This window comes from Rana temporaria, chromosome 9, assembly GCF_905171775.1.
Source record: "Rana temporaria chromosome 9, aRanTem1.1, whole genome shotgun sequence".
In the NCBI taxonomy this organism is placed as follows: domain Eukaryota; kingdom Metazoa; phylum Chordata; class Amphibia; order Anura; family Ranidae; genus Rana; species Rana temporaria.
The window spans coordinates 16,422,041-16,436,973 of record NC_053497.1 but is presented as its reverse complement, the minus strand read 5'-3'; the positions used below and the strand labels follow the sequence as shown (position 1 = coordinate 16,436,973).

Genomic DNA, 14,933 nt, shown 5'->3' with positions numbered 1-14,933 from the left:
TTTCTTCAGTTTAGGCCGATACGTATTCTTCTACCTATTTTTGGTAAAAAAAAAAAAAAAAACGCAATAAGCGTTTATCGATTGGTTTGCGCAAAATTTATAGGGTTTACAAAATAGGGGATAATTTTATTGCAATTTTATTATTTTTTTTATTTTTTTTTACTACTAATGGCGGCGATCAGCGATTTTTTTTCGTGACTGCGACATTATAGCGGACACTTCGGGCAATTTTGACACATTTTTGGGACCATTGTAATTTTCACCGCAAAAACTGCATTAAAAATTTAGTGCGACTCCATTTTTTGTCTTGTATCATTTATGTTGTATAACATTGAGTCGCGTCTTTATTTCATTTATTTTTATTTATTTTTTTTCACAAAGTCTTTATTGTGTGGATTATTTTTTATGTGGTATGCGCAATATTCTCTTTTTTCATTTTTTCATTAAAAATGCATTGTTTACTGTGAAAATGACAATGCAGTTTGGTAGTTAACCACTAGGGGGGCGCTGAAGGCATTAAGTGTGACCTCATCTGTGTTTCTAACTGTAGGGGGCGGGGCTGGACGTGTGACGTCATTGATCGTGTTTCCCTATATTATATTGTCTCTGGTCCTCCCCGCAATTAGTCACCACAGTCATATGCGAGAGCTCGCATAGTGGTCACCAATTGCGGGCGCGCTGCCGTGATACAGCGAGCGGCCATAGCCGCTCACTGTATCACTCGGCCCCGCCCCTCGGCACGTCACTGGATGTGATTGACAGCAGCGCCAGCCAATGGCTGCGCTGCTCTCAATCCATCTGCTCTAGCCAATCAGCGGCCAGGCTGAGCGTCGAAGAGGATATCGGGACCGCATTAAGGTGAAAAAACATTTTCCTTTACAACTCCTTTAAAGTGGAGGTTCACCCGGAAATGTAAATTTTTAACATCAGATTGAGGCTCATTTTGTCAAGGGGAATCGGGTAGTTTTTTTAAAATCGAAGCAGTACTTACCGTTTTAGAGAGCGATCTTCTCCGCCGCTTCCGGGTATGGGCTGCGGGACTGGGCGTTCCTATTTAATTGACAGGCTTCCGACAGGCTTCCGACGGTCGCATCTATCGCGTCACGATTTTCCAAAAGTAGCCGAACGTCAGTGCGCAGGCGCCGTATAGAGCCGCACCGACGTTCGGCTTCTTTCGGCTACTCGTGACGCGATGTATGCGACCATCGGAAGCCTGTCAATCAAATAGGAACGTCCAGTCCCGCAGACCATACCCAGAAGCGGCGGAGAAGATCGCTCTATAAAACGGTAAGTACTGCTTCGATTTAAAAAAAACTACCCGATTCCCCTTCACAAAATGAGCCTCAATCTAATGTTAAAAAAAAAATAATAATTCGGGTGAACTCCCGCTTTAAGGTGAAAAGTGAAGATGAATGCAGTGTAACCAAAAAATAGAGACTTTATTACTAATTTAATGATATCAAAGCTGAGAAAAATAAAAAAGATAGAACAGAAACACACAGGCTGCCATTGTGGATCCCCCAAAATTTTACCTGTTTTCAGTACCCAAATCTTTCATCTGGGAAAACCCAATCACTCATCTGGCATGCAGCCAGTGAACTCTTCAAAACTTCCATATAAATGACTGAGGAAGTAAGAAATCCGCTGACTAAGCATGACAGCCAGGCATCTAGCATTTTCATCAGAGATCAGCAATAGCAGTTCACCAATATTTCTCAGAAGAGGTTTTCATTAAATGGCTACTTTAAGGCCCCTTTCACACTGGGCAGTGGAGGTGCGGTGACGGTATAGCGGCGCGATTTTTATCGTATTTACCATGATATTTGGCTGCCAACGGTGCGGTTTTAACCCCCGCTAGCGGCAAAAAAAGGGTTAATACCACCGGCAATGTGCCTCTATATTACCGCAGTTTCCCATTGATTTCAATGGGAAGGAGCGGTAAACACCCCGCTGCAATACCGCTCCAAAGATGCGGCCAGCAGGACTTTTGAAGCGGTGCCGCTAGCGCACCGCTTCGGTGTGAAACCTTTCGGGCTTTCACATTGAAGACTGCAGAGCGCGATTTTTTCAGGCGGTATAGCAGCTCTATATTTAGCGCTTAACTGCCTGAAAAACAGGTCAGTGTGAAAGGGGCCCAAGAAACTCAGGCACTTTTAGCCCTGGTTCACACTGATGTGACTTACGGCACAAAGTCGCATTACAAGTCAAAACACATTCATTTCATTGGGTGCCGTCTTAAAGCGTAGTTCCACCAAAAAATGTAACTTCTGCTTTTCGGAACCCTCCCCCTTCCGGTGTCACAATTGGCACCTTTGGGGGAGAGGGGGTGCAGATGCCTGTCTACGACAAGAATTTGAACCCACTTCTGGGAATACACTCTGCGGCAGTCCCCCCGAACCCCCCCGCCCCGCTGTCTTCTGGGAAACACACTGTTCCCAGGAGAGAGCGGGGACCAGTGATGGCACGCTACTCGCGCATGCGCAGTAGGGAACCGGGCAGTGAAGCCGCAACGCTTCACTTCCCCGATTCCCTCACCGAGGAGAGCGGCTGGTGCAACCAAGGGACTAGCGATTGCGCGGCCTTCGGCTGCCAATATCGCAGAGCGCCCAGGACAGGTAAGTGTCTATATTTTAAAAGTCAGCAGCTGCAGTATTTGTAGCTGCTGGCTTTAAAAAAAAAAAATTCAGCAGAAGCCTTCGCTTTAACCACTTAAGCCCCGGACCATTATGCAGCTAAAGGACCAGGCCCCTTTTTGCGATTCAGCACTGCATCGATTTAACTGAAAATTGAGCGGTCGTGCGACGTGGCTCCCAAACAAAATTGACGTTCTTTTTTTCCCCACAAATAGAGCTTTCTTTTGGTGGTATTTGATCACCTCTACGGTTTTTATATTTTGCGCTATGAACAAAAATAAATAGAGCGACCATTTTGAAAGAAATTCAATATTTCTTACTTTTTCCTATAATAAATATCCCCAAAAAATATATATATAAAAAAAAAAATTCTTCCTCAGTTTAGGCCGATACATATTCTTCTACATTTTTTTTTTTACCAAAAATATCACAATAAGCGTTTATTGATTGGTTTGCACGGAAGTTATAGCGTTTACAAAATAGGGGATAGTTTTAGACCCGGTTCACACTGGGGCGACTCGTCAGGCGACACAGCCGCCTGACAAGTCGCGTCCCATTCTAGTGAATAGAACCGTTCTAATAGGAGCGACGCAAGTCGCTCCGACTTAGAAAAAGGGTTCTTGTACTACTTCGGGGGCGACTCGGGGCGACCTGCATTGACTTCTATACAGAAGTCATTTTGCAAGTCGCCTTAGATGTCGTCTTCATGTCGCCTAGTCGAGTCGCCCCCGAAGTCGTGCCGCCCCTGTGTGAACCGGCTCTTATGGAATTTTTATTAATTTAACTAGTAATGGCGGCTATCATCAAATTGTTTTCATTACCCGAGCCGAGCTGTGACTCGGCTCGGGTACCCCCATAGCAAGCTCTTTACTGTGGGGACAGGAGGGAGGGGCCAGGATCACAGAAGAGGAGGAGCCGGACTGCTCTGTGCAAATCCACTGCAACAGAGCAGGCAAGATTATTATGTTTGCTATTTTTATTGAAAAAAAAAAAACAAGACTTTACAAACACTTTAAAATCACAAGGAAGTGGTTTGTCTCATCTTTGTAACTGGGGCTGCAATTTTAGAGTGTTTTGCAAGTTAAATAATGCATCGCACTCTCCACTGGTATGCTTTGCCAAAGTCACAAAGCATCAAAGTCGCAATGCAAAGTCACACTGGAAGTCACACAGGATGTTGGGGGGGGGGGGGGGGGGTGTCACAGCAGTGTGAACCGAGCATTTAAGTATTCACAAAAACAGCTTACTATACACGTTACTACGTTTACTTTGCCTGGGCTTTGAAAGCAGTCATCAGACACCTAGGAACTAGGAAGGTGCAAACATTGCTCTGTCCACATTCGGCTTGACTGCCGCTAGACAGTAACTGCACATGGGGAGACCATTTGATTCAAATCTGTCAGTAACAATGAAACTACGTTTTCTGCCGTAAATTCATGCAGCCTTTGAAGATCACAAAGCTTCGAGAAGCAGCTACAACAGTATATATATATATATATATATATATATATATATATATATATATATATATATATATATATATATATATATAGGGTTGGTTTACTGAAGGCAAATAAACTGTGCACTCTGCAAGTGCAATTGCTCCAGAGCTTAGTAACTGAGGGGACACTCTGCTGACTTCCATCGTCCAATCATGTGCAAATAACCCCCCCCCCCCCCCCCTTGCAGATGATTGGGTATTCTTTGCAAAGTGAAGCTTCACTTCATTTACCAAGCTGGAGAAACGGCACTTGTAGCGGGCACTGCACAGTCCATTTAGTATATCGTCCCTCATAGGTCTCCAAACCAGGGCTGAGAACCAGTAAGAGATATTATTAGGGACCACACCAACATGAGAGGGTAAGCAGGGCTAAGCCAAGCCTAGGGCAGCATTGATATTCTGGTGTAGGTCTCTTGGCAATGAAGGCAAGGATTCAAACAGGGTATGTGAACGAAATGTGTCCTTTGTCCTCACTCCATGCTTGGAGTAACGGTGCAACTATAGACAAGCTACATGGAAAGAAACCCAATGTTTACACTGGTCTGGACCTGTAATGACATCTTATAAAGTTCAAGGAAAGAAGTCAGAAGTTGCTTGGTATATCTGAATGTATATTACAGCTATCCTTTTAGTGCAATATCAGATCAATGGTTGCTATGGATCAAGGGCGCAAGTATAGGGGGTCGACTGCGACCCAGCCCGGCGGCTCCTGTCAGATTTGTCTGCTGCTGGATAAGAGGGGCGGGGCAGCCTATAGAAGAAGCCCTCCATTATCCTCCTGGCTCCTGCAGCCACTGAATGCCTGGAGGACTAGAACTGCAGGAGTCAGAAAGACAATGGAGGGGGTTCTTCTATAAGCCGCTCCACCGTCCCTCTTATCCAGCCCGGGTCATCCGTCCTCTCAGATCCGCCCCCTCGACTACAACTCCCACAACTCCAGGCTGCTGCTGGGATTGAAACCTTCTCATCACTTTTTCTCTCCTCTGTTGCAGTAGCTCAGAGTTTGAGGGCTCACTCCTCTGATGGTGGGGGTGAGCAGTAATGACTAGGCTTCACTTGGCAACATACTTACCAAAATATTGCCTATACAGATAAGGGTGGCATCTGTAGATAAAAACAAAAAGTATGCAGCTCTGACAAAAGTTGAATAATGTCCTTGCTATAGGTGTAGGCCAGGGGTGGCCAACCAGTGGCCCAGGGGCCACATGTGGCCCGCGACCCCCTGCTCTGGAATGGCAGGTTAGCAAGCAAAGATTGCAGGTTGCCGACCCGCCATACCACAGCATCAGTGTTGCGAATGAAGCTGGTGGTAGAGGAAGAAGACGGCTGCGGAGCAGAGCCCCATAAGCTGATGCTTCCTCTACAACGCCAGCTTTTGTCACAGGCGGAGTCTAAGGCAAAGTTTGGCTAACCCGCAGGATAGACACAGCGGCACTCGCGGTGTGGGTAAATCGCAGCACAACAGTGTGAAAGCAGTCTTAGGCCCTTTTCACACGATCAGCCCGACCAAATGGGACCCTCAATTCACCTCTACAGAGCGACAGATGTCTGTTTAAGCCCGCCTACCTCCAATCCGAAAAACATTTGTCCCCTTCTATCTGGGCGGATCAGAGGGCCTATAGAGTAGCCGTGACCTGTCATCCGCTCCGCTCATTGTGGCCCTCGACTGGTCTCCAAGTTGCTTAAGTGGCCCTCACTCTTCAAAAGGTTGGGCACCCCTGGTGTAGGCCATTTATGTATCTCCTGAAGACTGGAATACTCCCAGGACATTGCTTAGTGAAGAAGCCTAGTCATTACTGCTCACCCCCAACACCACAGGAGTGAGCTCTGATTTAAACCCCCCCCCCCCCCCACACACATGCTTTTCCTCGCCTCTGCTGCAATAGCTTTACGCTCAGAGTTTGAGAGATTAATTCTTTGATGGTGGAGGTGAGCAGTAACAAGTAGGCCCCATTTAGCTAAAAAAAAAAAAATAGTGCCTGTAAAGCGCCTGAAAAATGCCTCACCTGCAGTCCCAGTGTGAAAGCCAGGGTGCTGGGGCGATGCGCCGGCAGGACGTTTAAAAAAAAAAATTCTGCAAGCATCTTTTGGGCGGTGAAAACACAGATCATGCCCATTGAAATAAATGGGCACCGCTGGAGATGCAAAGCGCTTTTGCAGCAGCGCTACATGGGCACATTTAACCCCTTTATTTGCCAGGTAGCAGGGGTTAAATGCACCCTGCTAGCGGCCGAGTAGCACAGCCAAAACGACGGTAAAGCGTCGCTAAAACTAGCGGCGTTTTGCCGTCAACGACTGCCCTAGTGTGAAAGCAGCCTTAGCAACATCCTTACCCAACTATTACCCTTGCAGATAAGAGTGGCGTCTGTTAGATAAAAATAAACTCTGCAGCTCTGACCAAAGTTAAATAATGCCTTTGCTATAGGTCTACCGCCTGAAGCCTGACTGGAATACTCCCAGGACATTGCTAGGATGCCTAGTCCTTATTGATCACCTCCACCGTCACAGCCGAGTGATCTCTCAAACACTGAGCTCAGAGCTACTGCAACAGGGGAGAGAAAAAAGCATGCAACGGTGTTTGAATCCGAGAAAAAGCTCACTCCTGTCATGGTAAGGATGAGCTCCAGCGTGTTCGCATGGTACACGTGCAGAGCCCGCCAGGAAGTCTGCACGGCGCTGCGCTAATCACAGCCAGGGAGACATTGCAGCCGAGCATCGGGACAATGTCTCCCTGGCTGTGATTAGCGCAGCGCCGTACAGACTTCCTGGTGGGCTCTGCACGTGTACCATGCGAACACGCTGGAGCTCATCCTTAGTAAGCAGTAACAAGTAGGCCTCACTTGGCAATGTCCTGGGAGAATTCGGGTACTTTGACACCAAGGCGCTTGCGGTAAAGCACTATTTTTAGCGGCGCTTTACCGCTGTGTTTGCCGCGAGAATTAAATTCGGAGAGAATTTAACCCCTGCTAGCGGCCGAAAAAGGTGTTCAACCCGCCCACAAAACGCCCCCGCAGGCGGTACAGCCGTGCTGCCCCATTGATTTCAATGGGCAGGGGCGCTATAGGATCGGTATTTTGACCGCTCCTCAAAGATGCAGCTGGCAGGACTTTTTTTTACCGTAGCGGCTCTTTCAGGTGCCATTTTTAGTGCAATAGCACCTGCAAAGCGCCTCAGTGTGAAAGCAGTCTTCCAGTCAGGCTTCATGCGGTGCATAAAATGGCCTATACCTACAACAAAGGCATTATTCAACATTGGTCAAAGCTGCACAGTTTGTTTTTATCTACAGCTGCCCCTTACCTGCATACCGTGTTTCCCCGAAAATAAGCCCGGGTCTTATATTAATTATGCCAACAAAAGACACAGTAGGGCTTATTTTTGGGGTAGGTCTTACCATGTAATGTGCGGTCTTCTCTCCCCTCTCCCTCCCTGCCTGTCAGGAATCCCCAGTGTAAACTGAGTTAAAATGCTTGTAAAATCCTATAATCCACTCTATTACAGTAATATATAATGTACAATGTGTGCGTTTCTGTAATATAATTGTGCCAAATACATTTGTTATAGCGCCGCTCTGCACTTCTGTTTCCCGCCGGAGCTCTCTTCCCCGCAATTATATTACAGAAACACACACATTGTACATTATATACTACTGTAATATGTTGGATTATAGGATTTTACAAGCATTTTTGTAACTAGGGCTTATTTTCGGGGTAGGGCTTATATTGCAGCCCTCCTGGAGAATAACGCTAGGTCTTATTTTCAGGGTATGTCTTATTTTTGGGGAAACAGGGTAGGCAGTTTTTTAGTCAAGGCAAAACAACCCTTTAAAACATCACATTTCCGTTCATTTAGACCTCTTTCACATTGAGGCGTGGAGCCGCGGTGACGGTATAGCCGCGCTATTTGTAGCGCGGTTATACCGTCGTATTTACCGCGATAATCGGGCGTTAGCGGTGAGGTTTTAACCCTGGCTAGCGGCCGAAAAAGGGTTAATACCACCCGCGTTGCGGGCAGTATTACCGCGCTCTCCCATTGATTTCAATGGGAAGGCGCGGTATAGGAGCGGTGAACACACCGCTCCTATACCGCGGTAAAGATGCGGCTAGCAGGACTTTTGGAGCGCTCCTGCTAGCGCACCGCTTCAGTGTGAAAGCCTTCGGGCTTTCACATTGAACACTACAGGGCAGGTTTTTTCATGCGGTATAGCAGCGCTATTTTTAGCGCTGTACCGCATGAAAAATGCCTCAATGTGAAAGGGGCCTTAATGTCTTAAAAAAAAAAAAATAACCACCTTAGCAGGGCCTTTATCAAGTTAACAGAGGTGTATTGACATCTGGTCTGGATGTCTATGCGTCAAAACTCTGGTCATAAAAACGTTAAATTAATTCAAATTTTCCTCAAAAATCTCTGGCAAAAAACCATACATTCCACCTCAATATTTATTTTTGCCTCGTTGGCTCCAATTTCTAATAAAAATGTTAACATATACCTCACCGACACCTCCGAAGTCAATGAAAGGCGCAGTCATAACCCTATGACGTTCCAGGAAGTTCAAAAGCAAACACAGGATTTAGCAAGCTGTGCGGCTTAAAGAAAAAACACCCCACACACAGCTCTACAACAAGCCATCTGTAAACTGCGACAACGCTGGACTAACCTGCAGCTCGCACCACGCGACTTCGACCCAGGTCTCCGTGTCCAGGCCCTTGAAAACCGTTTTGAAGGCCCCTCGGCCTAACTCGATGTCAAATTTCAAAAAGCGTCCGCTGGGCGACGTTGCCACCGCTTTCATCTCGGCCTCCTCCTCCATTTCTTTTTCAGTCTTTTCTCTGGGGGGGTCTTTACTGGCCTCCGACGCCATTTTGGATTCGCTCTTGCCTTCTTGCACCAAGTCCGTAGCGTTCGATACATGACCATCCACCAACTGCTGCTGGCCAACGACGGAAGGGACCTTCTCCTCCTCTTTGAGGGGCTGCTCCAACATCCTATCGTCCTCGGTAATGTCCACGCTCTTCCTAAAGAATCTTTTTCTCTCGCTAGTGCCTGAAGCGGAACTGGGCATGTCTGCGCTCTCCACGCTTGCCTGTCTGGCCAAGGAAGAGTCCTGAGGGGCCAAGTTCTTCTCTGCAGAAAATCCAGCTGGTTTATCAGATTCGTCGGTAGCTGGCTCTGCCGAGTCTGTAGCCATTTTCCTCAGCTTCGCGGTTCAAATGTGCACACGATTGTAGAGGAGACAATTCTTTATAAATTCTACAGGAAAAAAAGAAAGTAACATGTTATTAGGACCTATCAAGCAACAGTGAAGTATGTGCATACGACAGCAAGTTACAGAGAACTATAATAAAGGGCTCGGGGGCAGAATGATAATCATGGCATTCTTCTGTGTGTTTTAATATAGACACCGTATACAAAACCGTGAAGTCGGGACTCTCATAAGCCAAATTGACTGTTCAGGAGGAGAAACAACAACGCAAAACACATGGTCGATCCCGAAGTGATTAGAATTCATGGACTTCTAGCTGGATGCCAACTAAGCTATGCAGCGATAGCTTGGGGGCGCGGCGATAACAATGTCCCATTTTGTCCCTGAAACCCATTGCTATGCAATCGCCACCTGAATCAGATTAAGGAATTCAAAAAGCACGAGCGATAAGCCTGCATTGCATTCAACTCCTTTTCTATGAGCAGACGGGCGCGTTTCAAGCTAAAAAAACGTTATACAAGAGGTAGCAAAACAATGCTCAAAAGAAGCTAGCCAGGCAGTCAGGTCCATAAATATTGGGACAGACAATTCTAATCTTTTTGGCTCTCTACACCACCACAATGGATTTGAAACAAGCAAGATGTGCCTTAAAAGGGGTGGTTCACCCTAAAAACTACTTTTTCTTATTCCACTGCCCCCCCACATTACAATACGATTAAGGCTCTTATTATTTTTTTCATGCTGTACATACCTTGGTACAGCATATTCACCCGTGCATCCGGGTTGCGAGTCCCGCGGGAGTGGGCGTTCCTATCATGCTGGTGATTGACGTTTTGCCCAAAAACTAGCTCCCCCCCGTTGCGTAAGCCGCGTCACGGTTGGCGAAAGGAGCCGAACAGTGAGTCGGCGCTATACTACGCAAGCGCATCGCCGTTCGGCTCCTTTCGCCAATCGTGACGCGGCTTACGCGACGGGGGGGGGGGGAGCTCGTTTTTGGGCAAAACGTCAATCACCAGCATGTTAGGAACGCCCACTCCCGCGGGACTCGCAACCCGGATGCACGGGTGAATATGCTGTACTAAGGTATGTACAGCATGAAAAAAAATAATAAGAGCCTTAATCGGATTGTAATGTGGGGGGGCAGTGGAATTAGAAAAAGTAGTTTTTAGGGTGAACCACCACTTTAAGGCTGGATTCACACCTATGCATTTTTAGTGCTTTTTGCATTTTGCAGATTTGCACTACAGAACGTGTTCCATAGGAAACCATGCTAAATGGAATGTAGTACAAATCTGCAAAAAGCACTAAAACTGCATAGGTGTGAATCCAGCCTTACTGCAGACTTTTAGCTTTAATTTGAGGGTATTTACATCCAAATCAGGTGAACGGTGTAGGAATTACAACAGTTTGTATATGTGCCTCCCACTTTTTAACCACTTAAGCCCCGGACCAAAATGCAGGTAAAGGACCCGGACAGTTTTTGCGATTCGGCACTGCGTCGCTTTAACTGACAATTGCGCGGTCGTGCGACCTGGCTCCCAAACAAAATTGGCGTCCTTTTTTCCCCACAAATAGAGCTTTCTTTTGGTGGTATTTGATCACCTCTACGGGTTTGATTTGTTGCGCTATAAACAAAAATAGAGCGACAATGTTGAAAAAAAATGCAATATTTTTTCCTTTTTGCTATAATAAATATCCCCCAAAAAATATATAAAAACATTTTTTTTTTCCCTCAGTTTAGGCCGATACGTATTCTTCTACCTATTTTTGGTAAAAAAAAAAAAAAAAAAAAAAAAAAATCGCAATAAGCGTTTATCGATTGGTTTGCGCAAAATTCATAGTGTTTACAAAACAGGGGATAGTTTTATTGCATTTATTAAAAAAAATGTTTCACTACTAATGGCGATCAGCGATTTTTTTTCGTGACCGCGACATTATGGCACATTTTTGGGATAAATGTCATTTTCACAGCAAAAAAGGCTATAAAAATGCATTGTTTACTGCGAAAATGACAATTGCAGTTTGGGAGTTAACCACAAGGGGGCGCTGACGGGGTTAAGTGTGACCTCATATGTGTTTCTAACTGTAGGGGGCGGGGCTGGACGTGTGACATCATTGATCGCGTTTCCCTATATCAGGGAACACACGATTGATGACAGCGCCACAGTGAAGAACGGGGAAGCTGTGTTTACACACACCTCTCCTTGTTCTTCAGCTCCGGGGACCGATCACGGGTCTCCAGCGGCAATCGGGTCCGGGGACCGATCGCGGGACTCCAGCGGCAATCGGGTCCGCGGGTCCCGCAGCCGCGGAGCTGGGCACTTAAAGAGGACGTACAGGTACGTGCTTGTGCCCAGCCATGTACAGCTCATTCAGAGCTGTTAAAGGGGAGTTCCAGCCTTTTTTTATGTTTATTAAAAGTCAGCAGCTACAAAAAGTGTAGCTGCTGGCTTTTAATAAACAGACACTTACCTGCTCCACGGTTACAGCGACGCGCCGGTCGGGGGGCTCCGCTCGCCTCCCCCCCTCCCTGGCCGGCGTCTTCATTCCAAGTGTGGGCACCCGGCCGTGACAGCTTTCGGCTTCATAGCCGGGCACCCACTGCGCTTGCGTCACTGCGCATGCGACGCTGCCCCGTCCGATTGAACAGGCGATCGCCTACAGGGAGGGGCTGCAGTAAGGCGATTAAGCTATTCGCCTTACCAGCCCCCCATGGCGGAAGGAGGAGGTTGGAACAGGAAGTCCCACTCCTCCTGAAGCTCCCCCCCCCCAAAAAAAATCACATGCCAAATGTGGCATGTAAGGGGGCGAGGAGTGGATTAAGCGGAAGTTCCATTTTCGGGTGGAACTCCGCTTTAATGTTCAGAGATTTTCGGCGGCTCCGTTGTGCTCCATACTGCGCCTGCGGGTCTCCAATTCACACTCATACACATACTAGGAGCCAATTTACCTGCCAGCATTTCTTTTGGAGTGTGGGAAGAAACACAGGTACCCCGGTGGGAAATCTACACAAGCACAGGTAGAACATGCAAACTCCATGCAGGTATCGATTCGTCATGGTTGGGATTTAATCCGACATACCTAGGGCTGCTAAGGAGAATTGCTAACTGCTTAGCCACTGTGCTGCCCACACCTATTCTTTTCCTTTAAATTTCCCCTTACTTTGCACTACGTAGCTATCCTGAATCACAGCAACACTACCGACACTTCCGAGGTCTGAAGAATGCTTTCAAATGACTTCCAGAGACCAAACTTGGAAATGATTGGCCATTTGCGCACTTGTGTGCCGTGATGATCCCCAGAAACCTGCAAACAAACTAAAAAGGAAAATACTGCTATTGTAATGTCAGGATGTATTTATGTTATCGTCCATTTAAGGATAATGACAGCTGAGAAGTTTATATCTACTGGATGACAAATACATGGAGAACAAAATAATAGATTTACAGTATAATTATCAACTGCTGTAACTTGGTTGGTAAAAGGAACAACGGGCTTAAAGCGGAGTTCCACCCAAAAATGGAACTTCCTCTTATCCCACTCCTTGCCCCCTTACATGCCACATTTGGCATGCAATTTTTTTTTGGGTGGGGGGAGTGGGGGCTTCAGGAGAAGGGGACTTCCTGTCCCACTTCCTCCTTCCGCCGAGGGGCTGCAAAGGCGATTAAGCTTAATCGCCTTTTGCCAGCCCCTCCCTGTAGGCGATCGCCTAGGACACGTGACAGGTCCTAGGCGATCGCCTGTCCAATCAAACAGCGCAGTGCCGCTCGCGCATGCGCAGTGGGTGCCCGGCCGTGAAGCCAAAAGCTGTCACGGCCGGGTGCCCACAGTGACAATAAAGACGCCGGTCGGGGAGGGGGGGAGAGGAGCGGAGCCCCGGCCGGCGCGTCGCTGGAGTCGTGGAGCAGGTAAGTGTCAGTTTATTAAAAGCCAGCAGCTACACTTTTTGTAGCTGCTGACTTTTAATAAACGTAAAAAAAAAGGTGCAAAACCCCTTTAATAACCTATACAAAGCACTGCTGTGTATATTTGTGGCACATCACCCCCCAGTTGTCTGATCACGTGACTGCTGTGATTGGCTGTCACATGATTTGAAGTACCTGACTGTAAACAATGGTGGGGGCCCGTCTAACAGTTCTGTCACTGAAGTGAGCACGCTCCCAGCACAGAAAACCTGTTCAGTGACTTGACATTTAAGTCTGGGGGGGGGAACAAACATGCCATACTTACCTGCTCTGTGTAATGACAGCCAAATCCTCTTATCAGGTGCCTCGCTGGCACTCCTGGCCCCTCCCTCCTGCCGAGTGCCCCCACAGCAGGCAGTTTACTTTGGGGCACCCGAGCCGAGCAGCAGCTGTGTGTGTCCATTCAGACACTGGGCCACGCCTGCCCAGCACCTCCCTCTTTCCTTTCTCCTCATTGGCTCACTGACTTTGATGGACTGTGTGTCAGCCAATCAGGATGGAGAGTCCCAGGCAGCCCAGACTCTCGTACAACATCACTGATCGAGATGGGGTTTAGGTAAGTAGTAGGGGGGGCTGATGCACACAAGGTTTTTTTTTGCCCCCCATCTTAAAGTGGAGGTTCACCCGGAAATGTTAATTTTTAACATTAGATTGATGGTCATTTTGTGAAGGGGAATCGGGTATTTTTTTTTAAAAACTAAGCAGTACTTACCGTTTTAGAAAGTGATCTTCTCCGCCGCTTCCGGGTATGGGCTGCGGGACTGGGCGTTCCTATTTGATTGACAATCTTCCGACAGTCGCATCTATTGCGTCACGATTTTCCGAAAGTAGCCGAACGTCGGTGCGCAGGCGCCGTATAGAGCCGCACCGACGTTCGGCTACTCGTGACGCGATAGATGCGACCGTCGGAAGACTGTCAAACAGGACCGCCCCGTCCCGAAGACCATACCCGGAAGCGGCGGAGAAGATCGCTCTCTAAAACGGTAAGTACAGCTTCGTTTTTAAAAAAAACTACCCGATTCCCCTTGACAAAATGATCAATCTAATGTAAAAAAAAAAAAAAAAAAAATTGGGTGAACTCCCGCTTTAAAAGGGGATGTAAAGGCAGGTGGTTTGTTTTATCATAACGCATTTTATGCATTAAGATAAAAAGCCTTGTGTGCAGCAGCTGCCCCAGGACCCTCTAATACTTACCCGAGGTCTCTCTCTGTCCAGCGATGTCCATGAGTGTCACGGCCATCCGAGATTCTCCTCCTTGGATTGGAAGAGACACAGCAGCAGCGCCACTGGCTCCCACTGCTGTCAATGTCAGATCGGGGGGGCTCCATGTCAAAATGGACACAGGGAGCTGTGACTCTGGTGTCCCCATAACAAGCCGCTTGCTGTGAGGCCACTGAACAAGAGGGAGGGGCCAGGATCACATTAGAGGGACCCAAGGAGAATCTGGGCTGCTCTGTGCCAATCCACTACAACAGAGCAGGCAAGTAGGGATGGACCGATATATCGGCACCGATACATATCGGCCGAAAACAGCCGTTTTAGCGACATGCCTAAATAGCTTGAAAATTGCCGATATGGGCATCGGGTGCCCATAAAAATGATGGCCGCTGGGCTGTCACGGCTCCGTCCTCTGC

General features: G+C 47.4%; 1 protein-coding gene across 1 annotated transcript in view; it reads right to left on the bottom strand.

Annotated features, from left to right (window-relative positions):
• WNK3 (WNK lysine deficient protein kinase 3) overlaps nt 1-14,933 on the bottom strand; it is a 216,159-nt gene that overhangs the window by 175,416 nt on the left and 25,810 nt on the right. The window contains exon 2 of the mRNA XM_040325190.1: nt 8,789-9,381. Coding sequence (XP_040181124.1) covers nt 8,789-9,319 — 531 coding nt within the window. The 5' untranslated portion in view covers nt 9,320-9,381. The remainder of the gene's footprint in view (nt 1-8,788; nt 9,382-14,933) is intronic.